The following is a 26,412-nucleotide window of genomic DNA, read 5'->3' on the forward strand; positions in this document are numbered from 1 at the left end:
TACTGCTCTTTTCTTCTGCCTTCATATTCTGAAGACCATGTTTTTATTATTATTATTTTTAAATTTTATTTATGTTTGGCTGTGTTGGGTCTTCATTGCTGCGTGTGGGCTTTCTCTAGTTGAGGCGAGCAGGGGCCACTCTTCGTTGCGGTGTGCGGGCTTCTCATTGCGGTGGCTTCTCTTGTTGCAGAGCATGGGCTCTAGAGCACAGGCTCAGTAATTGTGACACACGGGCTCAGTAGTTGTGGCTCACGGGCTCTAGGATGCAGGCTCAGTAGTTGTGGAGCATGGGCTTAGTTTCTTCACGGCATGTGGGATCCTCCCGGACCAGGGCTCAAACCAGTGTCCCCTGCATTGGCAGGTGGATTCTTAACCACTGCGCCACCGGGGAAGTCCCATGTTTTTTATATACTTCAGCCAAAACAACATATCACTACAGACTGAATGCAGAAGGAGATGTGAGAATCCAGCTTTCTATTAAGCTAGACATTAAAAAGACTTCTGAAAATGTCACTTTTTATGGATTATTTTGTTTTGGAAAACAGCTATTTTCAATTTTCAATGTGTTATTTATAGTAATATACTTTAACAACTACAAATTAATATATTTATAAATAATACTTTTTTAGAACGGATATATATATATAACTGATTCACTTTGCTGTACACCTGAAACTAACACAACATTGTAAATCAACTATACTCTAATAAAAATTTTAAAAATAATAATTTTTTTACTTTCTCAATTTTAATGTCGAATAAAATAAATACTAATAGATATAATTCACATAAGCAAAAAGCTTTTAGAGCCTTATAATTTTTAAGAGAATAGCTGCTTTTCAGGGTCATAGGTCCTTTACTATCTACATATGTACATTTCTGGTATTATGCCACATTATTGTTTGACTGTTTAAAGAAATAACAACAAAGAACTGACATGGATGATTATAATTATCTAATCCTTGTTAGTCTGAAATATACATTTACTTGCCCAGCTATATACTTCACTCCCCAGCCTCCCTTGCAGCTAAGTGTGGGTATGTGTCAAATTTCTGCCTAGTGAGCTGTAAGCAAAGTGTTTACATGGCACTTTCAGGAAATGTTCTGGAAAAAGAATATGTGTTTTCTCCCTTCCTCTGTACTGCTTCCTGGTAGTGATGGCTGACCTCTAGCAGTCATTTTGGAATATGAGGAGAAGAGACAGAGGAGAGTAAAACGGAAAGAACCAGGTCCTGGACAACTTTGTAGGGCCACTGTACCATCACTACCTCTGAATTTCTTTTACAAGAGAGAAATAAATGTCTTATTTAAACCACTGGCATTCTGCTTTTTCTATTAGATGCAGTCAAACCTAATCCAAACAAATTAAAATTTTGATGGGAAAAAATGCTATATATAAACATTCTGGGTTTTCCAAATAGAATCTCAGGCCAATAAAAAAAAAAAAAAAAGTTTGCTCCATTAGCAAAATCAAAACATACAAGAAAATAACTAACTGTTGTTCCACAACATAGGAAAAGACATACATTGCTCTAAGAATCCAGACTTTATTACTTTAAAGAACAACAGGGATATTTCACAAGAGCCTAAAACTACCCTTGGTCATTTGAGTAATAGTTCTTTCACGGTCAGGAGTAATCCAGATTTTTTTCCATGGATTCAAGGAAAGAATGATAATTTTTAAATTATGGAAAACGTATTACACATTCATCATTTTGCCAGCATTAACCTCAAAGTATAAGTTTTACTTTATTGGGGTAAAGAGATAGGCTGCCCTTTTAATCAACTGACCAATGTACAAACAAGCTACGGTTAACTCCTCAGCTAATGAACAGGCATGATAAAAAAAAGTTGGTTGACAAAACATGAATAAATAAATGAGCACAAGCTCGGTAATGCTACCTGTAGTTTTTCAAAGTGTCAATCATATCCCTAGTCATCACTTAAAGAATGAATGTCTGCCAACGTTATCATCTAAAATATATTTACAGAGGTCAGGAGAGCTACATCTGTCCTCCTCTATGCAAAGAGGTGATGACATCAAGGGGGTATGTCACAAGCCTAAGTTTAGTTAGTGGATTTAAGCTGGTTTGGAGTTTTATCCACTAAGTACGATCTTCTGACCCCTCAGTTTTACAACTCTGCACTCTCTGAGCTGCACTGCACCTCTCCATTTCTGAGTTAATCATTTGTTTGCCATTATCTGCCAAGAGTTCTTATCTCTTTTGCTGTCACTTTATAACAGGGTCCTCTTATCAACCTGCATAGAGTCATGTGATTAGTCCAAGCCTATCGAAAGTTTCCATTCCTCTGATTAGAAACCATCATGAAACTGGATACATTGTTTACAGCAGGTCACTAATGCTGGAAAAAGTACAGAGTCCAGGGAAATACTTGCTTGTAACTTTCTGGATTCTTGGATTTTTTTTGTTTCTAGTTTTTTGCTTTTTCTTAACTTTCACTAAGGGTTACTGTAGTCTGATGTGTCCTCCCCAAGGCTACAAAATTTGACAAGCTGCACTTTTTCTTATGCTCAATGATTTCTGCTTTAAGCCAAAGGACTGCCTATAATTTCATTAACAATGTCTTCTAATTCGGATACTGGGGATTTACAAGAATCTCTAAAGCACGGACTTACACCTATTGGTAAGTAGGAGTTGCTCTTTTTATCATCTATTTATTATCCTGCTACTACACTAATACATGTAATTTAATCTCATCGATGTATTTACTATTATAAGTCACTGCTTTTCCAATTGTGTTTATTAGAAGCACATAAGTCCGCATATATATCACACATTTCTCTTTCTTGAAGTTCAAAAAAGGCAAACGCATATTTCAAATATTCATTATATCCTCTGTTTTTGCATGTCATCCTATTAGCCTAAAACAGCCAGAAAACAAAATGTACAATATCTCACCTTCATCCCGAATATTTTCTGATCATTTTAAATGAGAAATAATAAACTAAAATTTGAACAACTTGAAACAAGTTAACCATATGGAATCACCATTGATCAAACTTTAACAAGTGCTTTCACGTATCTGTGGAGTTTCAAGCCACGTCACAGCATGTCTCATTCATTGCAGAAGTTGTGGAAAACTTTTGTTTTTCGAGCCCAAAACAAAAACAAACAAAAAGATACCATCATTAGTTAAGGATTAGAAGTTAAGGATGACTGTTTTTCAAAATAATGAGCATGTCTTCTTTTCATAAACAGAATAAGTAAACAAAGTTTATTTTCATTTTTTAAAAATAATGGCGAGTCACAAACGCTAACGTTACAGCAAGAATACCTTTAATTAATCCTGAAAGTCAAGGACTAAAGGGAAGTAATTCCCAGGGGTCTGTAATTATTAGTCTGTTGGAAATCTTGCCCTTCTTCCTTCCCACTAGTTTTTGAAGGACCTAAGCCCTTTCTTGTAGCACTTTCTTAGACTTTCGAAATGGAATTTCCCTGTAATTCGCAGAGGCCTGTCATCGGCGCTGAGTTCCAGCGCCGCTGGAACAAGAAGGAAAATCAAGGCTCCGGCTTTTCCTCTTTCTCCCTTGATAACCAGCTGACTCCACTGAACGCAGTGATTGCTTTTTTTATGGGCCAACTACACCCTAAAGTATATCAATTGAGGAAACGGTTACAAAAAAAATGTTCTGTACTTACGAAAAAGAAAACACCGGGAAGGTAGGCAGAGTGCAACAGAGAATCAATTGCTCTGCTGATAAAAAGAAAATACGGGCACAGAAGGAGCTGGAAGAGAACCCAGAGCGATTTCAAATCTTTGCCCGGGGCGCAGCCGCCTGGGCGCATGGGCGAAGGGTCCCTACAGGCAGCGGCCGCGCTGGGCCACCGCGCCGCTGGCGTCGGCGGCGCGCGGCGAGGGCGCACTCGGGCCGGGGATGCGGGGGCGCGCGGGGAGAGGCGCGCTCGGGCCGGGGATGCGGGAGCGCGCGGGGAGAGGCGCGCTCGGGCCGGGGATGCGGGGGCGCGCGGGGAGAGGCGCGCTCGGGCCGGGGAGGCGGGAGCGCGCGGCGAGGGCGCGCTCGGGCCGGGGAGGCGGGGGCGCGCGGGGAGAGGCGCGCTCGGGCCGGGGAGGCAGGGGCGCGCGGGGAGGCGCGCTCGGAGACTCACCCGCCCGCGGATGCGAATTCAGGGCGACGGGATTCCCGAGACCACACACGAGGACCCCCACGGCGCGGCGCAGGCCCAGGGTGAAGGAATGCGGGTGAGATGGTGGAGGAGCCCCTGTCGCGTTGCCTCGGCTACCGCGGAAGAAGCGTATTTTTCACCCGACGCCCGGCACTCAGCACCGCGCCGGGTCCGTCCCGGGCGTGAAGCTGGATCATCTGCAAGTCTGGGGTCCGCCGGGTCCGGAGCGCCGGCAGCCGGCGGGGCGTCCGTCTAGCCCCGGAGGGATCGCTAGAGGCTGAGCCTCAAGAAGGCCCCGAAGGAGAAGCCCAGGGCCTCCGCGAGCCCACCCCCGACACCCGAAACCTGTGCGGGCACTTCCGGGCGCCAGATCCTGGGGTGACAAAATAACAGTGAATTTTCCGGTTAAAAAAACCCCTCTTTCCGGATCTCATTCGCAGCCACCGCCCCCTCCCGGCCCAGGCACGCTCTCTCCCCCCGTCCCCGGGTATTGCAGCCCCACGGTTTGTTGTGAGGTGTCCCTATTTTGAACATCTTGGTTACCCGGAGGCGGCTGCTGGCACTGAGGGTCGGTCTGTTCCACAGTGTAGCCTCCCGGGAGTGCTGGGGGCCATTCCCGGGGTTCTTGGCTAGCCCGTCACCCGAAGGGACAGTGGAGCCATCAGGTCCTCCAGTGGGTCCCTGAAGGCCAGTTGCCTCTTGGATGGGGTCTGACCGCCCCAGGCAGGCCCAGTGAGGAGAACCCACGGGTGCAGCTCGGAGGGTCTGAGGTCCCGGTGGCTTTGATGGCAAGTTGCACGTTGGGATGGAGTGGGGAGAGGTTCCCAAAACTAAGCCCAGTGTATGTACAGCTCAGTCAGGGTTTGAATTCTACGTCAGCTCATTTGTGTTCTTCTGGGAAATGTGCCTCTGTTTATCTAAAAAGCTGTCTCTATGGGCCCTAGAGACATGGCGTGACATTTTTCTTTTATGCACACTGGTGGTTCCATGAAAATTGCCTATAGACGTCTGTGCTCATATAGAAAAGTGAAAATAAGATGCCGTTGTTCCTTCTGCCTGCCTGCAAGATAATCTGTGCGGTGTAAGAGCAGCTGACTTGGGTTATAACCAGATCGTTCCCCTAAAGTTAACTAGCTCTGGGATGCTGTCCAGATTCTTGGTTTCTGGCTTAGGCTTTTTTCTTTCTCACAAATGGGGTGATTTTACTGAATGATACGCAGTACGACTTTGAGAGAGAGAATAAAGTACCTGCCTATGTCAGCAAAAGAGCCAAATCTGTGCGGTAGGAAACATGTCATGTAACGAGTATTTACTGACCCTCTTGCAATGTGCTCAACGTTATGTTTGATTTGTATTCAATTTATGCAATTCTTCGATTTAAGTGCATTTTTGAAGAATATTATACAGTCCATATAATGTTGCATCCTGACCACAGGAAGTTCTGTCTGTGTAGTTAGGGGTACGTAATACACAGTGCACGTGCTGTCTTGAGACTGTGATATAAACGTTGCTATCTGGTCCCCTTAGCACTCTCGGAGTCTGATTTGATTCCATTGATAACCTCCAGTAAGCTCTGTGCCCTTAAGATCTCTGGAAGTCAACGTCACACAGTGGAAAGTGAGAAAGCCTGTTATGTCGCCCTAACCTCTAGCCAGCTTTATTTGCAGTGCTGTTTAGAACACCAGTCACCCAAGCCCATGGTCTGATTCTTGCTGCTGGGCTTAGGCAGCCAGTTCCCTCCAGGAAGCTAAGCCTTGGAGCCTTGTCTCCTTCCCGGGTCCTGCCCACTTCCAAAACAATGCATCTCAGATTCTCTTTGCTGGCCTGGATCCTCAATTGTGATGGGACTTAAAGAATTTATTTAATGCCTCTTTTAATAAACCAAGAGAGATGTATGGTTGAAGCCAGAACAGAGGCTTGGGAATGCTTTTTTTCTTTACTTGACCCCTCCACGCAGACACAATGTCTAGGGTTATCTTGGATTCAGCCTTGAACTTGAGCTGAGCTAGAGAGGGGCTCTGGAACAGTCTCCCGCCAGTTTTCCCAACCTCCCCAAACACCTCCAGGGATGCCCTATGCAGGGCAAGAGTCAGACGTCTTACTCCCCAAGTCCAGAACCTACCTCAGGATAAAGCTACTTATTTGAGGGTATGTCTTCACTCTTCACCTTGCTGGAACAACTTCTCTGAGAAACCCGCTTGGCTTCAATGAACTTCAGGAGTTTGGGGGGCATTGTGTGTGGGAAGGGCCTGGGGAAGAGCTGAAATATGACCGGTGTATGAGAGATTGAGCCTGGGGAAACATGTGGACTGAAATTGACCAGACCGATCAATAAAGTCTGCCTCTTTCTCAGTCTTTGAGGAAGCTCTGTTATGTGTGTTTTTGTGTGACTGACAAGTAAGAAAAGATATACTTTACTTTTAAACCTCAAATAAGCTGAATATCTGTGGGTAATGTGATTGAGTCCTGAGGACTGTGTCGAACACTGCAAGATGGTGGTGTTGGCAAGAACCTCCCACTGGAAGGATCTATTTTTAATGGTCCTTAGAATGGCTAGTGATTCCCTTCCTAGTTGTTTTCCTTACAGAGGATGGTTTGGGGGAAATTAGGGAGAAAGAGAAAAAGATAAAAGAACTGATATTAATAACAGTGTGGTGGGCTGCTCTTCTGACAACGATCACCTGTGTATAAAGTTTATTTTTAAAAAAAGTTTTCTTTGTTAGCCTTACTTTACTGATGAAGAAAAAAAATGGACTCAGAAAGGTCAAGTGATTTACCCAAGGTCACTCAGTTTGTCAGAAGAGTGGGCTGTAAATGGAAATCATGGATGTGACTCTGAAATCCATGCTTTTTCCTCAAGGTAGTATCTTTTTGCCCTTGTTGATATAAAGAAAGTATGATTACAGACAATGTTTGTCTACTCAGACTTTCTTCCGAAAGGCATTTTGGGCTTAAGTAAGACATTTGTCAATCGCTCTGTATCTTCCTCTTCAATCCGCAGTGGAAACCCCGGAGAATTTGGAAGGGTGGGCTGAGGCTTGGCGTATGGGTGGGGTGGAGCCATCTGGAGCCCTGAGAGCTGAGCAGAGATGGGGGGGCGGGGAGGCACTTCTGGTCTCTGACTCCGGAATTTCCTGAAAGGATCTCTGGAGTTTGACGTTAAGCTTGCAGTTCTGTGGTTTATGGTAGCAACTCGCGGGGCTCCTGAGTGGATGAAAAGGAAATTCACAGCATCCGCTTGTTATACAGTCAGTGATATGAGGACGGCAGGGAAATCACTCAAAATGAGTGACTTTGGAGAGGACTTTTTATTCCGAAGAAAAGAGTAAAGATCTCCTGGGGGGAGGGCATAGGGAAAGAGATAGTTTAAGCACCCCCTCCCCCGCCCTTTTTAAGCACTTTTGACAAAGCCGGGTGTGTCTCCTGCAGGGAGATGCTGGTCCCACGCCCGGCGCTAACATTTTTCACAGTTAATGCTGCTGAGGCTTGCTCTGGACGTCCGCAGCCTCAGGGCCCCAAAGCTCCGCCGCCTCCAGCGGTGTCTATAGGATTGGAAAGAAAACTGCTCGGAACCCGCCACCAGGTCCCCGAAGCGACGCCCCACGGTGTCCAGACAAGAAACCCTGGGGGAAAGCGAAAGAATTCGTCCCCAAGGCTCGGCGCACGCTGGCCACCATCTCTTAACCACGAAAGTTGTCTGCAAGTTGGAAAAGGAGCTGACAGCCTCCGAAAAGCGCGATCCGCGGCATCTCGGGGCCCCTAACACCCTCCCTACGCCCGCGCGGCAAGTTCCACGGGGACGAGACCACCCCGAGTGCCGCCTTTCCAAACCCACTCTTTCTTCGTTGTCCAAGAGGGACCTGAATTGCTCGACGGCCGCAGTTCTGCGGGTCCGGCACTCTTTGATCTTAAGAACCAGAACACCCTGCGCGGGGGCTTCCCTAAGGCAGGAAGCTCCCGATGGTCCATCCCCGCGCGGCCACAGCCGGGGATTCGGAAGCTGAGCGGCGCGTCGTCCCTTCCCTCATGAAGCTTCCAGTCTGGCCAGATGCAATGGGATGTCAGCCTAGAATCACCTAGTGCTCAGATCTGAGTTCCCGGTCCAGGTTGAGGCGCGGGAGGGGCTCTGGGGAGTGGAGTGGCCGTGTGAGCGTTCAGCAGGTCTCACCCAGGGCTTGGTGGCCTGCAGGCGCCAGCGGCGTCCTCGAGAACGTCACTCAGTGTTCTGGTTTGTCCCGAGAATGGACAGGGGTGGTTCCGAGAGTGGGGTCTCCAGTGTGGAGTTGGAGCTGACTCACATCTCCATTTCAATTACAGAGAGGAAGAGCTAGATTAGATTGGACCACCTACCCAAGGTTATTTCCCAGCCGGCTCCTTTCTCCAGACCGGATCTCCCCATTCACCTCGAAGGGCACCGGCTCGACCAAGGTGGGACGCGCCTAGACCCCTGGGCAGGGGCAACTCGCCCCAAAGAAAATGAAGTCTAAGAAGTTCTACAGGGAAGCCTTATTACCGAGAGCTGTAGATTCCGATAATACAGGCCAAAGTCTCCAAAAACCTGACCTGTCCTTCAGGGAAAGGATGCGAGTTTGTTTGGAGGGGTGTGGAGGAGTCTTGATTATAACTGCGGCACCTTGCGTTTTCCTCGCTGGTAAAGACGGGGCCCTGATATACTAAGATACCCCCATAGTGACTGTGAATCAGTCGCCATTGGCCGGCCACCCCCTACCAGGCATCTTTCTAGGGGTAGGAGGTCTAGACTGGCCGCAGTTTTTCCTCCTGGACTACAGGCTGTTTACTCAGGCAGCAGACAGGGATTTTTTTTTTTTTTTTAACATGACACTTCTCACCTATTCCAGTTTATTTTCTGCAAGCTTCAGCCAATTCGATGCTCTTTGTTAATTTATATGTCTGCACTAAAATTTAACCTGTCTTAAAAAAAAAAAGTGCTTCGAACGCGGGGGTGGAGCGCCTAGAAGCGGGGTGGGGGGTGTGGGTAGCCCAGTACCACCCCCCTTCCCGGCTCCAGCTCAGGAGCGGAACTCTGGAGTTCTAGCTGAACTTAATTTTCAGAGGAAAGCAAAAGTGGCTTCTGATGGGCTTTTCGAGTGGGAGGGGCAGAGAACTTAGGCAGAACCCGAGCTTCCGTAGACTGATAAACTTGTTTCTCTTTCCCCTCGGGCTATCCCGGCCTGGTTGTGGAGAATTTCGAGGGGAAAAAAAAAAAAAAAATCTAGGTTTCTTCTGCGGCTAAAGGGTAGGCACGTGCTACGAGAAAAGTATTCTGGTTTCTCGAAAGCACCAAAAAGTAGGAATGGAGGAGGTGTTAGGCATTGTTTCCAAGGATGTAGGTTTGCAAGTTTCGTGCGGGGTTGGAGACATTGTTTCCAAGGATGTAGGTTTGCAAGTTTCGTGGGGGGTTGGGCGGGTCGTGCTGGGTCGTGGGAGGCTTCTCCCACCCAGGCGGGCGGGAGACGTAGGTCTTCCACGCTGTTCTTCCGGGGACCCGTGTCTGCCGAGCCCAGGAAACTTGAACCAGTCCTGAAAATCATGACCTCTTCGCACGCGGGAAGCGCGCGGGGCCGCCCGACACTTCTCAGGTCAGGTCAAGGGCAGGCTGTGCCCGGCGCGCGCTCGGGAACGCGGCGCGGAGCCACGGGAAGGCAGCGGCGGGAGAGCAAGGCAGTCGCATCCTCGCGGGCGGGGAGCGCGAGACCCCCTCCGCTCCTGCCCGCGGGTGGACGGGGCGCGCGGCCCCGTGGCGCTGAGTCTGGATAAAATATGCCGGGACTGCGCTTCTCGGGCTCATCAAGGCTGCGGGAGCCTCCCCGAGGCATCATCCTTTGTAATTGCAACCGTCAATCAACGCTCGAAGACACAGTCAGAACCGGGAAGGACGACCCTGGAGACCAGCCGCGTAGGAAAGGAGGTGGAGGAGCGGGGGAAGTGGGGGAAAAGGGGTGCGAAGTTTGCCAGGAGTTGGCAGGGGAGCGGGGAGCGAGTTGAGGACGCGCGGGGTGGCTCAAGCCGGAGCCGTCTCACCCAGCCTCGCGTCCCCACCAGTTAAATGCCCCGCAGCCGGGGTGGATTCCTAAGTGCGCTCCCACTACGAGGCAGTAGGTGAGACTTCCCCGGAGGAGGGTGGGAGGCGTCGGCCCGCCTGCCGGGGCTTTATCATTCCAAGGCGGTGGGTGTATCTCTCCGTGAACGCAGACCACCGCGAGCCAAGACTTTTAGACCACACAGGCCCAGTCCCCCATCCCCATCTCAGGTGCCTCCCCTCCTGGTGTCCGCTTCGCCCTCCCGCCTCGCGCGGAGGCTTCTGCCAGCTGGAACCATCCCCAGGTAACCGACCCGGCACCGCGGGCGGGCTCGGGCACCTCCTCCCCCAGCGCTCCTTCCGCGAGGGTATTCTGGGAGACGCCCAGGCCCATCCCAGGTCACGGGGCAAACGGGTCCCGGGCTCCAGTGGGGACTCCCAGCCCAGCGGAATTGAAGGGGCAAAGGACGAGAGTAAGTGCTGGGGGGGGAAGGATGCACTTGGAGGGCGGTAAGGAGCGCGAGGTCGGAAGCCGAGGCCTGCCCCCCCCCCCCGCCTCTGCGTCTGCTCCCCTAAACCCCACGCAGGGCGCCCGGGGTAAAGGTGACTGTACTCTCCGGTCTCTCCCGCGGGAGATTTCCCGTCTTGTCCACCGAAGACGGGGTTTCGACGTCCCCCGAGGGGACCTGGATAGGTCTGGGGCCCTCGGGAGCTCCTCCGTTCCTGGAGCTGGAGGCCTGGGGCACTGGGGGCTTGGGGTTCCTTTGGTTCTCGGAAAGGGAAGTTTTCTCTCGGCTTGAGACCTCGTGCGCTTTCGGTGCCCGTTGGGCTCGCAGCTGACTAAGCAGAGCCGTCAGCCTGGAGTACAGCTTCAACTGTGGATTCTCTTAAGGGAGGAGTTTTCAAACCTTGACCCCAGCCCCTATTCTCCCGCCATTGCCGCTCGCTTTTGTGAGGAGACAAATGGATGCCAGCTGGCCCTTTGTCACCGTCGCTCCAGGTCTTTGGGGGTGTGATGGGAGGGCAGACTGGCCTAGACGGGAAGAGGCGTCAGGTGTGGCCTAAGCAGGTCCCTTCTGGGGCTGAGGCTGGGCCCTGAACATGAACACAAAGTTTGCCTCCAGCCAGGTCAGGCTCAGCCGCCAAGTCCCGGCAAAGATTTAGGCCACACTACAAGTCGCTGGTGCTGTCAGACCCTCTGTCCACTTCTTTCAGCTCTCCTAACCTCCTCCTCCCGTTCCAGCAACCAGAGGGCCTTCCCTCCCACAGAGCTCCAGCCTGGTGTTGGGAAGGCGTTGCAAAAGTGCCCCCCTATGCTGTTTGGTTGCTGTGGGATGGAGGTGCTCTTCAATTAAGGCTTTGTAATAAACTGAGGCTCGAAGTTCACCTGCATCCATAAGGAAAGAGCAGCGAGCACTGATTTGAGCCCTGAGACTTTATCCCCTTTCTGAATTTAATTCACAGTGATACTTAAAATAACTATAGGAAATCCTGCAAATGGACGGACTGTCCCCAAAATCTGAGCATCTTAAGGGTCACTAGTTTTGGCAACTTCAGCCCACTCCCCTTTACAAACTAATGGGCAGCCCTCCCACCAGGGTTAAACATTTTCATGAAACCTGCAGATGCTACTAACACTGACATTTAAATAACTTGGATTCTGCATGCTGCATGTTAAACGGCAAAATGACAGATCAGTTTCGAGAGGCAACAGTATCTGAATCGCCAGGCGCGGGGAGGTGATGAACGACCCATCTCATATAAAAGTGTAGATTATGCATGGCAATGATGGGAGTATTTTTCAAGTCATCAAATACTGGACTGGCCAGTTTGACTGTGTGATCTCTATAGCATTCAAGTAGAATAAATTCAGAGCCTTTGAGATTCAAATTCACCCCCTTGTGGGTGGACTCTGATAATTACCCGGTCTCACAGCAGACACTGAATATGAGGCATTTCACATGCAGTCAGGACGCTGGGGAAAAAAAAAAAATGTTTTCATCTTGTTGGGATGAGATCTGAAAACTTTGAAGATGGGGCTGGGCTGGTGGAGGAAGAGCTTGCATAACAGATGGTTCTTTAAAACTTTTTTTAAAGTGCTGGGCCTCTGGGCCTCATGTGGATCGTCCCACCCAAGAGGCAGCAAAATGAAAAAGAAAGCCCAGGCTGCTCTTCGCATTCTATATGGAAACCCAGTTCACCAAAATTTAGGAAGTCTGCCGCCAAGATAATCTTGGGCTCGAGGTGGGGCGGGGGGGGGGTGTTTATAAGTGAGAGAAGGAACTGGGGAAGAATGGGGAAACGGGGATAGCCGTTCAGATTCCCGGCGACACGGCTGTCCCCTCGGTGAGCAGGTGAACCGTGACGCTCCGCCACTCCCGGGGGCCCGCGGACTGAGTGCCGAGGGGAACGAGGCCGGGAGACCCTCGAGAGCAGGCCAGCTCTTCTTTTCATTTCTGGGTTGTTTAAATGTGTTTAACTCCTCCTGCAGCCCCTCACCCGGCGCACACGGGGGCCGCCCCCTCACCCCCACTCCCACTCGCGTCCCTCTGGCTTCCCCTCTGCGCGCGGACACCTCCGCCCGAGCTTCTCCTTGGCCGCCGCGCTCAGACAGAGGTCGCCTCTCACCCGCTGTTAAGACCCGCCGCGTGCGCATCCCCCGCCCCGGGCCTGGGTGGGGTGGGAGGGGGCGAGGCGGGGTGAAGAGGTTGGGGCAGGCGAGGGGACTGGAGCCTGCGCCTCGTCCTCATTGGCTGGCGCCTGGTGTCCGACCCGAGTCCGGAGCCCGCGTCCCCATTCACTGTCATAACCCCTCATCCCCTCTTCCCCTACCTAGCCCTACTCACCTCCCTTCTCCTCCTCTTCCTCCCCTTCTCCTTCCCAGCCTCGCCTCCCGGGCTGGAGAGGACTGCTCACGGACTGGCGAGAGGAGTAGACGAAGCGACAGAGGGAGGCTGGAACTTCCTAACTCCAAGCCTGATAGTGAGCGGGAGGGAAGCAGAGACGGGCAAGGGGCGGAGAGGAGAGGAAAGGCGAGGAGGGAGAGGAGAGTGAGGCCAGAGAAAGCGCGCGCGAGAGACCCTGCGGATCCCGAGCGCTGGGCGGCGGAGGGCGGCGGAGGGCGGGGTGCGGGTTGCCCGAGCCGAGCCGTCCGGGAGCAGCGGCACCGCCGCGGCGGCAGCAGCTCGGCCGCCGCCTCCGCTGCGCGCCCGGAGCTCGGCCGTACGCGCGTTCGCGCCCCGGGCAGCTGCGCCCTTGCCGAGCCGGACCGGGGCGCCCGGACGCGGTCTTCGCCTGCAGCCCGCTGCCTCCTCCTCGCGGTTCGGGGGCGGCTCGGGAGCCGCAAGCCTGGACGGGGCTCGGGGGTCCTGACGGCAGCCCCGGAGGCGGCGGAGGCGCGCTCCTGCCGGCGGGCGAGGAAGCAGCCACCCGGTCGCCCCCTCCTTCTTCCCGGCGGAGTTGAAGCTGTGCTGCCGGCGTCCAGGTGCTGGGCTTCCGGACCGGCACGGACCCCCTACCCCGCCCGCGGCCGCCTTGTCATGCTGCCCAAAGTGGAGACGGAAGCTCTGGGACTGGCTCGGTCGCATGGGGAACAGGGGCAGATGCCGGAAAACATGCAAGGTAAGGAGGCGCTCGCGGCGCTTGGCTTCCGCGGCTCCAGCGCCCCGGGCTCGCCCCGCGGGCTGCAGTCGCCCGCCCCGCGCGGGAGCTTGACCGGCCGCCGAGCGCTGGTCGCCGCGGGGCTGCCGGGCTGCGGGGCGGCGCGCGGGCTTCGGGCCCCTTCCCCAGGGGCAGGCATAAAAGTTTATGGCTCTTGAACAATGCGGGGCGGGGATTTTCCAAGCAATGCCTAATTGGCCACTTCTCATTAAGAAAAGAGAGGCTTGGAGCTCTGGCTACTAGAGCGGGGCAGCTTCAGGCTAAAGATCTTATTATTCTAAAGATCATTCTAAGGAACGGAATGTCTCGCGGGAAACCCGAGCAGGTTCCCAGTCGTTGGAATCGGCGGGAACTTGAACCAGGGCTCTTGAGCGGTGGAGGAACACTGCCTGGGAGAGTCAACTGCAGAGAGAGATGGAGCCTCGGGGAGAGCGGGCTTAGCGGTGTTAGGACGCATGGGCACCCCACAGCCCAGGCGCACCCAGGGAGCCGGCTCGAATTTGAACAACTTCATAAAACTGCAGGCAGAACTGGAGAGAACCAGTTATTCCCAGCCCATCCTCTGGTCGGGCGCTGCGGAGTGAGTGTTGGGCGGGGGCGGCGGTTTAGCCTCAAGCCCTTCTGTCTGAGACCTGGGAATCTGGAAGTCCTTTTTCATATCCCAGCTTTTGATTGCTAACAACAACAGCCAAAAAAATAAAAAAAAAAAAGTAAATCCCGTAGGCAGTATTTTCGCCGCATTCCAAAATAAGAGACTCTAGATCTGGCCGTATTGAGCCCTTCAGAAGTTTATCGCAGTTGCTCGGGGCCGGGGAGGGAACAATGCTAGGAAAAGTCACCGGTGCCCTTCCATCCTCGCCCCTGCCAGCGCGCAGGATGTGCGGGCCGGCGGGCCTGTGATCCCGGAACGCTTCCTGCCATCCCCTTGAACGAACTTGAAAGGGCCGGGGAGGCGTTGAGAGCAGAGTTCAGGGCTGGTACACGCGGCTGTGCGGGAGAGGCGGCGCTGGGCCCGGGGCCTGAGGTCGCCCCGCTGCTTTGAGAAGAGGGGGCGGCGGCGGGAAGGCGTGCGTCCTGCTGGTGGGGTCGGATACCGCTCGCGGATCCTGGGGTCTCGCTCAGCCTCCAGGGAGGGCCGTGGACGTCCCCTGGGCCCGAGGCCCTAGAGTCTAACTTGTAGGTTGGCTAACGAGGGGACCCGGTTGGCCCAAAGAGGTTTTCCCTCTGGCACCTGGGATTCCGCGAAGGGGGTCGCAGGGGAAGCGGCGCCGGGGAGCTGCCTCCGAAACCCTCCGCCGCCAGCTGCCGCGAAGAACTATCCTTTGGGCGTCCTTGGGGCCGGCGAGATTCTTGGGCCAAGGGAAAGTTTCTGCTTCTCCTTACCGCGCGCGTTTCTGGGCGACTCGGGAAAAGCAGCGGAGGGAGAAGCTGGAGCAGGAAGCCGGGGAGGCAAGAATCAGGGTTTGGGGGGAGATGGGAGGGAGATGCCATTGCAATGTTTTCTTTGTAAAATTCGAGAGGGGCGTTCTCGACCCGACCTACTGCCCCAGAGCAGAAAGCTGGCTTTCCCTGGTGCCTAGGGCTCCGGGAAGCCTCCGGCCGCTGGCTCAGCCCCGGGGTCGAAAGCGGGTGGGCAGCGCCCGGGCGAGGCTTCCTCCAGGCCACGCGGCCTGCCGCCGGAGGGGAGCCCCTGCGGACAGGCACCCCAGGACCAGGCTCGCTTTGGTCTCGGCCGGGGACGCACCGCCGTCCGACCTGCGGGGCGGAGGGCCGGGGGGCAGAAAGAGGACCCGCTACCGGGTCCCGGGACAGTTCGGGGAACTTGTCCGCGCGCCTCTGAGGCCTTCGCTGTCCAAGGCCCCACCGCTCCCTCTACTTTCTCAAGACCGGGACTTATTTGCTCGGATGCGCTCCGTGCTCCAGACGCTAACTTGGGTTAAGAGCACCTGGGCGCCTCTGAAAGGTGCCCCGGTCTCGCACCGCAGCGTCGGTCTCCCCACACGGCCTCTGTCTTTGAATTTTCCAAGAGGGTCCCCACCCCCAGCCCCGGTCTTTTGGGTGTCGGATCCCCGAGGCGCGCACCGGGTCGCCTGGAAACGGTTGCCTCTCCGAGCCTCTCAGATGCGAAGTTAAAGTTTACTTTGTTGGGGAAAGGGGGAGGGAGAAGAGAATATACTTGGCAAAGCACACCTTTTTCCGTCCCCAAAACGTGCCTCAAGACAATAGTCACGAGCTTTAGGAGGGATGGGACTATTAACAAACTTCTGGAACTCTCAGCCTCGGCCAAAGCCCCAGGTTCCCCAAACGCGAGCGCGGACCTCTCAGGGCACCGCCGGGAGAACTGCGCTCTGCGTCTCTTTATTTCTGCTTCTCGGAGCCCACACGTCTGCCTCGGCTGGAACGTCTCTTCCCGGGACCCCCACCCCCACCCCCCAAACTCTGGCTAACTCACCCAGGTTTATGCCCCAGCCCAGGGCTCTGAGTTTCTGGGAGAGAGCCGGCCCCACTCTGCCGGTCCCGGCTCAGCCGAGAAGCGCTGCAAGGACCCTCACCCCGACGGCCCTTTCCGGAGGCCCCCAGAGTCCGTAAAGAAAACAGAACTTTATTTTAAAGAGAGAAAAAGAAAATCAGTAATCAATCATTGGCAAGGAGGCCACTATGGTGATAGAGCGGCCGAGTACTTTGGGGGTGGGCTGGGGGCTATTTCTCCCTTTCCTATTTGGTAAACAAATCAGAGGAAGCTTCTGCCCGGCCCTCGGTTCCCCGTCCACCCCCTCCCGCCCCGCCCCGCCCCCTGCAAATGCCACTGATTAACTTAAAACAAACTTGACTGGGGCGTTTGTGCGCCTGTGTGTAGCCGAAAGTTGAGCAAGGGGCGAGAGGCGAATGCGCCCGGGGTTTCACCGGAGGTGCCGGGAGGCTTCGGGCGGCGGCCGGGCTGCGCGGACCTGCCCTCGCCATCCGTCCCCCGCGGCGCGCGCTGCGAGGCTCGATCGGCGAGGACCGAGTCTCCGGGAGGGACCGGATCAGGTATTATCTGGGGTCTCCGGGCCACTGCCTCTGCTATGCAGTTTATCCATCTTGGAGCTGTGAAGACGCCTTCGCGGCGCTGCGTCGGAAGGAAGGCCGGTTACCCGATCCCTGCGGGGAGCCGCGCAGAGCCGCGGCCTGATTTCTGTTTAACAGGGCGAACTCGAGGTGTTTATATTTTTGCGGTGATGATCGGAAACATGTGAAGTTCATTAAACGACTTCAGTACTTTGCGACGAAACCAAACCCTCGTGTGTATCTTTTCCTTTCCTTCTTTTTCTTCTTTTTTTTTTTTTGTCCGGGCGTCCTGCCTTTTGCCTTTTTATTTTTACAGGAGATTTTTGCAAAGTGTGGAGGGGAAAGCCCTATCAATACGTAACTGAATGTTTGGATTAATCTAACAGATCTGAACGCTGGGAGCCGCAGGCTGTGGTTAAATTGGGGCTGCTGAGAAGGTTTCTGGGGTATCCGTTCCCCTGCCAAGTGTTTGCATATTGGTGTTGCTTTCCCCAAGCGCCCTTATAGTTCGGTGCACTTCGAGCAAACTCATTCCAGTGGGAAGATAACGCCGTGTGCTCTTTTCTCTCCCTTAGGCAAAGGTGACATTTTGGAACTTAACGTCAAGGAGGTTTAAAAGAAATTCGAAGTTGTTACTTTGTGCAATTCTTGTTTCTATTCTGATCTGTTGCTTTGCAGAGATAGGGGGACTCGTGTTCAACAGTGGTCAGCTTAAGAATTTTTAACGCCAAGAAATTAGAATTATTTTTAAATTGAAATAATGCAAAGCGCATGCCAAAAGATGTTTTACTTTCACTGTATGAAAATAGCTCTCTGCAGTACATCTGGGTAGCACATTTTTATTTTCTATTTTACCTGGTGATGTTTGCCCACCAGTCACCAAAATGGTTTTTGTTGCAGGATTAAAACCTACCTAGTAAATTAATCGGATATGTGCATGCATTTCTCTTGTTTCAGTGTCTCAGTTTAAAATGGTGAATTACTCCTATGATGAAGATCTTGAGGAACTCTGTCCCGTTTGTGGAGATAAAGTGTCTGGGTACCATTATGGGCTCCTCACCTGTGAAAGCTGCAAGGTTTGCCTTCTCCGTTGCTACCTGAGAAATACAATGTTCAAAACCAAAATAAACCATTGGATTACTTCTTAAAGCTAAATATAGGCTGTCTTTTTTGGACTCAATTAAAAATGAGAGAGGGAATGAGTGAGTCTTAGTGAGATGATTCTTCGAAATATGTGTCCAATTTAATTCAAAAGGCAAAGAGATTTATGCTGTTTAGAAAACTTTGCCAGTCTCATGGCTTTAAAATAGTTTATGGTAGGAAGGTGATAGAGCTGTAGAAAGACTTCTAACGGTCCAAAGTATTGATTTTGCTTGACTTATATATATTTAAAGCATCGTTGTTCTTGAGAGTGAACATGACAGAGTATTTCCCAAATACATTTTAACTTCAGAGTATTCTGTGCTACACGTCCAAACATTTTTTACCCACAGACATAAAAGTCTAAATTCCCAACTGCATGATTTCATCCTGATTTATTCCAAAACTAATTTTTAAGATTTTTTTGTAATCTATATCATAAAGAATTAGAAACCAGATCTTAAGTTTATAATAAGAGTAGTTTTCATAAATATATTACATGACCTGTTTAAATGCAAGAAATTTTAATATGTAAGATGTACTGTATTATTACTAACGATGTCAACTATACATTAAGGATTTATCTCAGACCTTTTTCGTATATTCCCAGTAAATCTGATACCCCCTATTTTTCAACATTTTTAAAAGTAGAAAACTCAGTACAATTACTTAAACCACTGCCAAGAAAATCCCTTCTTTCTTTATAACAAAGTAAGATGGTTTCACTTTGTGGCTAGTAGGACAAACAGAATATACCATCCAAGCTGTGATTATGTTACAAAGCTGCAGATTTTATTTTTGATTAATTCTTGTGGGTGAAATATAAGGAAGGCATACACTCTGCTAAAATTCAGCTCTCTGCTATATATGCTTTTTTCCCTCATGAGTTTCACCTTTTTCTTTACACAGTTCCCCAACTTGAATGTATTCCAATGGAATTATGAACATTTTCCCATTTTATTCTTTAAATCCTTTTGCTTTTAACTATCTAGTGCTGACATTTGTAAAAAATCTGAGGTGTTTTGCTATTCCATTTTTCCATTGCTATTTTACAGTAGTTTGCCACTGAAATTGTATCAGACTACTTAAAAACAATGCCGCTCTCTATATAAGTGCCTTATCTGGAATATGAAGGTTAATAGGAAAACAGATTTTCTTCAAAAAATTACTGGTTAATACGCATGTATTTTCCCCTGAATGTTGAGATAAGATGGTGTGTAGCTAAAGCTCCCCATGATTTGATACGATTCTTGAAATATAACTCTGATGCCAGAAAAATCTCTACCATATCCTGGTTTTGGAGGGTTGATCTTGTTAAAATGTAAAACAAACCACAGAACCACATAAGGGCTCAAACGGTGCAATGAAAAGATTTACTGGTGATTTCCTTAAAATGAAACAATGGAAGAGACGGGTGTTAGCTTTATAATATGTCTCACTATTTTCTCTTATAGGGCTTTTTTAAGCGAACAGTCCAAAATAATAAAAGGTACACGTGTATAGAAAACCAGAACTGCCAAATTGACAAGACACAGAGAAAGCGTTGTCCTTACTGTCGATTTCAAAAATGTCTAAGTGTTGGAATGAAGCTAGAAGGTAAGTTTTTTCTAAAGACCACTGCCTGTTAAAACTCTCCAAGGACATAGGATTTAAAACAACATTGTACTTATAACATGGTAATAGTATTTTCCTAGTCTTTTAACACTATTGACAATAAGATCTTTTGATGTTTTGTCAGCAGAATAGTCCGAGTCTCATTTAAATGCTGGTGAAATTTACTAGGAAAAAAATTCTAATACCAGAGTTTCGCCTCCTCACCTCTTTTTTTTATTTTGAGGAGCATATGCATTTCATAGGTTAGGTGAAAGGTCAGGTTAGATGAAAGCAAGACTAACATGATTCAGCTGAGAACAGGTAAAAATAATTTGCCGAAATATTTTTTAAAATCCTTTAAGTTTTCAAATCAGGAAAAAAAAGTTTGATTTTAATCTTTTTAAATAGGTACACTTGTCATAATTGTTGCTGTTAGTTTCATGATTCCTGAACAAGAGTTAAAGCCTTTAATTATAAAAAGATTTTCTCATGTAGAGTATCATTTTTGATTGTGTGGGAAAGCACATTTCTTTTTTTTTTTTTTTTTAAGATGATGATTGAGTGCAAAATAAAAAAAAATTTTTTGAGAAGCAGGAAACATGAAAAATAATGAACCATTACATCGGTAGCATTGGTATGACAAGAACAAGAGAATGGTTCCTCAAAAGCCACATTAAACTTTACGTTGAAAACGTAGAACGTGCATTTACGATGTACAGATTGGCAGGAAGTAACGTTTAATACGTGACTTCTGTAAATAATTTGTAGTCCATGGACTATTATGGTGTGTTGCTGTTTTTCAGCCTCTGACCTACTGACTTTGCAGAGATTAAATATATTGTAAACAAAGTAACAAGAAGTGCTACAGATCCCTGAGGTATGCCAGATACAGGAGTGCATTTTATTTGATCAGCGAGACACAGACTAGTTGTGTTTGGGGCTTTTCTGTTGTGTGGCACTCAGACCTGATGGCAATACCCACAAAATTTCAGATACGTCTGCTGAATTGCTAATAGGTTCCTTCCCAATAGAAGTAGCCACTTGGGTTATCAGGAGGACTGTTAAGTCAGTGTTGCTTTTAAGACCAGATGGAGAAAAGAAATAACTGATTCTTGTTAATTTCTTCGTTACCAATCCCCGTTATTATTTTCCAAGCAGCAAAACAGTGTGGTAGATGCTTACTATAGCATGAGACTCAGAAGAGAAAAATGTTAAAAATTAAATGTCGTGATTGCATATGATGTCATTTGATTCCTATTTTTCTTAACAAAGGGAAAAGGTTACATTTCTTTACCTTAAAAAGTGTGCTTTCTTAACAGTAAGTCTGCACTTGCACTGCATGCTCCTGCTTTGTTCACAGTGATATGAAACAATTAAGTATTCAATAAATTATCATCCAGATGAAAAACTCTTTGTGATCTTGTGCAGTGTTCTGGATACCTAGCATTCACAATAAATGTTTAATGCTATACTAATCCGAAGATGAAAAGCTCAAGAACTTAACCTCCAGCAATTTCAGTATGTCACAAGCTGTCAGAGGGTTGCTGGGTCCTATCTAATTGCCACTGGCCACCATGAGCTAGGAGAGTCCCGCTAAGTAAATTACTAGACGTGGCCCCAGACGCCACATAGCATTGTGACGGTGGACCGTTTTGACAGCTTCTGAAATGAATTTGCTTTAATTATGTCCAGTTCTGCTTAAGTGAAAAAACAATAACCGGTGACTCCCTGGTGTGTGCCCGTCAAGTCCAGGTGAGGATGATTTTCCAAGAAGAGCACGTACCTAACACTTTTTGCAGCAAATTAACCAAAAGACTTTGAGAGACAAAGATGTTCTAAGGAAAAACAGTCACAATTGAATCCAGAAATGGCTCCTTTGATTTTTTTTTTTTTTTCCCCTTTTAGCAGTTTGGGTTTCCATAAAGAGAATCACAGCATCCCTGGCATGACAGACCCTGATTCTCTTCCTTAACAACATGAAGCATCTCCTGTGTGTAGCAAAAATTAGGAAGTCTCTGCAGTCGCCAAAGGGTTAATATGTCCCTACGTATCCGAAATATTTTTTTGATGACAAACACACTTGGAGGAAAGAATTCATAAATAAAGAGGGCATGGCGCTTTTTTTTGGCTATTGTAGTGAAAACAACCACACACAGACCACTTCCGGTCCATTTTCAGCCTTTCGAACTATCTGGAGATCTGGAGAATGCTAATAATTTACACCTTCTTTTTACCCTTACTTTCTTTTTTTTTCTTCCCCCATCCCGACAGCGGTAAGGGCGGACCGAATGCGTGGAGGGAGGAATAAGTTTGGGCCCATGTACAAGAGGGACAGGGCCCTGAAGCAACAGAAAAAAGCCCTCATCCGAGCCAATGGACTTAAGCTAGAAGCCATGTCTCAGGTGATCCAAGCCATGCCCTCCGAGCTGAGCATCTCCTCTGCAATTCAGAACATCCATTCTGTCTCCAAAGGCCTACCTCTGAACCACGCTGCCTTGCCTCCTACAGACTACGACCGGAGTCCCTTTGTAACGTCCCCCATCAGCATGACAATGCCACCTCCTGGCAGCCTGCAAGGGTACCAGACCTACAGCCACTTTCCCAGCCGGGCCATCAAGTCTGAGTACCCAGACCCCTACACCAGCTCCCCGGAGTCCATCCTGGGCTACTCCTACTTGGACACTTACCAGACCAGCTCCCCGGCCAGCATGCCCCACCTGATCCTGGAACTGCTGAAGTGTGAGCCCGATGAGCCCCAGGTCCAGGCCAAGATCATGGCCTATTTGCAGCAGGAACAGGCGAGCCGCAGCAAACACGAGAGACTGAGTACATTCGGGCTCATGTGCAAGATGGCAGATCAGACCCTCTTCTCCATCGTGGAGTGGGCCCGGAGCAGCGTCTTCTTCAGGGAGCTCAAGGTACATGCCAGCCTTGGGGGCTAAGAGCTCCCCTTCCCGGAGACCCGGGGCTCTGTGGTCCCTGCTTAATAGGGTCTTGGTGCGGAAAACACGTTTTCCTTACTTTTCTTCTTTGTAAAATGATGTTTTCGACCTTGACTTCAGAACTATTTGCAGCTTAACTTTATGGGGCTTTTCTTGCCTGTAGCTCTTCATCTGGGGGCATGGCATTTCATGTCACATAGGGGGGACAGTCGGTTGTTTGTTTGTTTTTTTTCTGAGTAGGAGAATGTCTTTACTTACTCCCTTTAACCTCAGATGGTTTATGGCTGAAAAACCGAAGCCAGTGTGAAACAGAACCTAGTAAACTTTTAAAAAATTACCCAGTAAAAAGCTCTGTTATAATGGTGGCATTTTAGAAGGAAAAAAAGGCCAACATTTAGTGGTGTTTAGACGCTAAAGAATGCAAGTGGTACCACTGGTTAGTAGTTAGCAAGTAGGTATTTACTACCTGTTTACCTTGACATTAGGTTGGTAGAGCCTTTGTTTTCGGAGCAGATTCCAATAGGATGTTTACTGCTGTTGGCTGGGGAATGGGCCCATGGCAAGTGCTAGCCTGCTTGGCTGGGCTTTGCTACTCATAATCCATGTCTGTCGTTGATTTTAATGGATTGGTACATTGTAAACACAGCCCTTGTTTGTCTAAGGATCTCTGTTTAACTACGTAATTATTTTATTTCCTGAAACTGAAGACCGAATTAATACGGGAAAGTTATAGGGAAGTTTGGGATCCGAGAGTAGCTACCAAAACTGTATTTGGTGGTCAGTGATTTCGTTCTCTGTGTTGAAAACAAAACTGAATCCTGGGTTTGATTTCTAGTCTGTCTGTCACAAAATCAATTTCTTCCTGTTCCTGTGGCTGCCTCAGACACCTAGGACTGTGGGAGGAGATTTAAACATCTCTGAGAGAAGGACAGTACAAAGCAGACTTTTAATTTAAAGGTTTCTGTTTAAAGTGGTGTGTGCGCGGATGGGCTGGGGAACGTGGAAGCCACGTGCAAACGGAAAACAGTGCTTTCCGTGGCCGTCTTCACCTGGCACTGTGATCTGAAACAAAAAAATTATCTGAATGGATCCGAGTAAGTTACTAGGCTACCACCGGCCTGCTGTTAGGATGCTGAGCGGTCCAGCGCTACTGTCTAGGCCTCTATCCCGCGCGTACAGACGGCTGATGGCGGGGATCCCTCAGGGGGGAGAACAGGATGTACTGTTAGCTGTCAGGCCAGACCCTCTGAGTTTGGAACCACCTTGGGATAGTCAGGGCGCTTGTCATTAGAAACCAAACCAAACCAAAGTTTCCCGGCGCTCTTAGGTTCACGACTCTGTCCCTTAAGAGAACAGGTAAGAAATTGGAAAATGAAAATGATGATTTTACATACAGCCTGGAAGGTTAGGAAATGTACAAGTGAGGAAAGCACAGCCTTCCAAGTCAGAGGAAACCAGTTTGCATTAGATCTTTGCTACTTAGTAACTGTCTTTGTGGGCAGGTCCTCAATCTCTGAGCCTTAGTTTTCTTTTTTTTTTTTTAATATATATATATATATATATATATATATATATATATATTTTAATTTATTTATTATTTTTGGCTGCATTGGGTCTTCATTGCTGCGCGTGGGCTTTCTCTAGTTGCAGGGAGCGGGGGTTACTCTTCGTTGCGGTGCGCGGGCTTCTCATGGCGGTGGCTTCTCTTGTTGCCGAGCACGGGCTCTAGGTGCACGGGCTTCAGTAGTTGTGGCTCTCGGGCTCAGTAGTTGTGGCTCGTGGGCTCTAGAGCGCAGGCTCAGTAGTTGTGGCGCACGGGCTTAGTTGCTCCGCGGCATGTGGGATCTTCCCAGACCAGGGCTCGAACCCGTGTCCCCTGCATTGGCAGGCGGATTCTTAACCACTGCACCACCAGGGAAGCCCGAGCCTTAGTTTTCTTGTAGGTAAAATTGTAGGTGTGGTGTTTGGGGGGTGATGGAGGGTATGGAGGGAATAGCAATACGTGTATTGAAGAGGTTTTTCGAGGAATAAATGAGACTATATGGGCAAAGCATCTAGTCCTGGGAACCCGGCCTATATTATATACTCAATAAATCAGTGCTATTTTAAAATTGCTCTTATTGTTTTATGACAAGTCTGTGGAGGCTTTACGTATTACTCTTATATTCAGGAAAAAAACATGCACTTGTACTCTGATTAGTTTGACATTGGAAAACAGTATTACCACATGTGTGGCAGAAAGTAAAATTGTATAATAGTCATTAACTACTGCCAGTTGAAGACCTCAAATTTGTCAGGCAGTTAGTTGGTGTAAGATGGATGCAAAGTGGAATGACAGAATATTTGCTCTCAAAGATTTTATGATAAGACAATTTCATAAATATCTATTAAAAAAAAAAAAGACCGTTGAAGTTTGTTTCACAAAAGCGTGGGGAAAGAAATCATGTGTATTAGTTATATGTGAAAAAAGAAAGGAAGGTTATAAAGTGAATATAGAGCCCCCCAGGTAGGACTTTAAGAGTGCTAGGAAAACACTCTCTCCAAATTTCTCTTTTCTTTTCCCTGTAATTAAATGGTATGAGATTCTTTTCTAGGGCATGAGAGTTCATATTTGGCTAAAATGTAAACACTTTTGAGAACGGGACATATTAAAGCAATATCAGTCATTTATACTGTTGTTTAAGGCATTTATCAGTCTTTCATGAGAATATGCTTTTAAGAGGGAAAGGGAACAGATACAAACCCTGGGAGTGACACCTGTAAGGGGTGAGAGGTGCCCGCAGGAGAAAAAGACAAACTGGACCCACTTCACCATTTGTCTTGGGCTTACACTGATTCCGTTTAAGTATTTTCCAGAGAAAGAGAAGTAGAATTTCAGAATAACTTAGGGGTCATTTAAATATGGAGTTGTGAGGTGACCATTTGCTTCAGAAGAATTCCTTTTCCTTTGTTTATAAATTTACTTTGTGGAAACCAGACCAAGGCGTTTGAAGCCAGCATGGAGACGTGCGTTGCCGTGTATTTCTCCAGGGCAGAGGGTTTCAAACTTCTGAACTAAGACCTGCAGTAAGAAATATATTCTACCCTGAATCCTGGTGTACCAAACACATCACACACACACACACACACAACGCACACACGCATACAACTGAGCCAGAGTTCCACTAGACAGTACATGATTTTGTCCATGCCATGCACTCTGATACTTTCTATTCTGTTCTGCTGTAGTCTAATTTATTTCATGCTTTTTAAAAATTTCTGGTCATGACCCACTAAATTGATTTCACGACCCACTAATGAGGTATGACCAGCAGTCCAAGAAACACTGCTCCTGGAAAGGTGTCATGGGCCTTCTGGGCGTTGTCTACCTGCCACCACTAAGAACGACTCCTGGACAAGGCCTCTCCCCACCACCACCACCCCCACCCCCGCCCCCCGCCTGGCCTCCAAGACATCCCCGAAACCTGCAGCCCGGTCCCTGCCTACCTTCCTGCAAAACTTGTGATTTTTTTTTTTTTTTTAAACTTGTGATTTTAAAATATCGTTTGGGAAGATGAATGCTCCCCTTTACACATTTGTCTTTTTCTTGTTAACTTCACTGCAAATTACCCATCAAGCGATATACTTATAGGGCAGATCAGATTGCTTATACCTCTACAACCCCAAGATGAAAAGGCACATATTTGCTCCCGGAGAGTAATAGGATAATAAGGCAATTTTGCAAATGACCCCTTGCTCGCTCTCCCAGGACAAGTTACACTCTCTCCGTGGATAAGAAGAGGGCATACAGATTCCATTTGTTTACTATTTAAGGGATCAGAAGGGCCAGAGGAAATTTGGT

The 26,412-nt window shown here is 48.9% G+C and overlaps 1 protein-coding gene across 1 annotated transcript in view; it reads left to right on the plus strand.

Annotated features, from left to right (window-relative positions):
* The first annotated feature begins 2,379 nt into the window (after positions 1-2,379).
* The window catches only part of NR5A2 (nuclear receptor subfamily 5 group A member 2), a 125,820-nt gene continuing 101,787 nt past the window's right edge, over positions 2,380-26,412 (plus strand). The window contains exons 1-4 of the mRNA XM_007167257.2: positions 2,380-2,646; positions 17,854-17,972; positions 19,491-19,632; positions 21,901-22,547. Coding sequence (XP_007167319.2) covers positions 2,583-2,646; positions 17,854-17,972; positions 19,491-19,632; positions 21,901-22,547 — 972 coding nt within the window. The 5' untranslated portion in view covers positions 2,380-2,582. The remainder of the gene's footprint in view (positions 2,647-17,853; positions 17,973-19,490; positions 19,633-21,900; positions 22,548-26,412) is intronic.

The sequence above is a fragment of the Balaenoptera acutorostrata genome, chromosome 1 (genome assembly GCF_949987535.1).
Source record: "Balaenoptera acutorostrata chromosome 1, mBalAcu1.1, whole genome shotgun sequence".
Lineage (NCBI taxonomy): Eukaryota > Metazoa > Chordata > Mammalia > Artiodactyla > Balaenopteridae > Balaenoptera > Balaenoptera acutorostrata.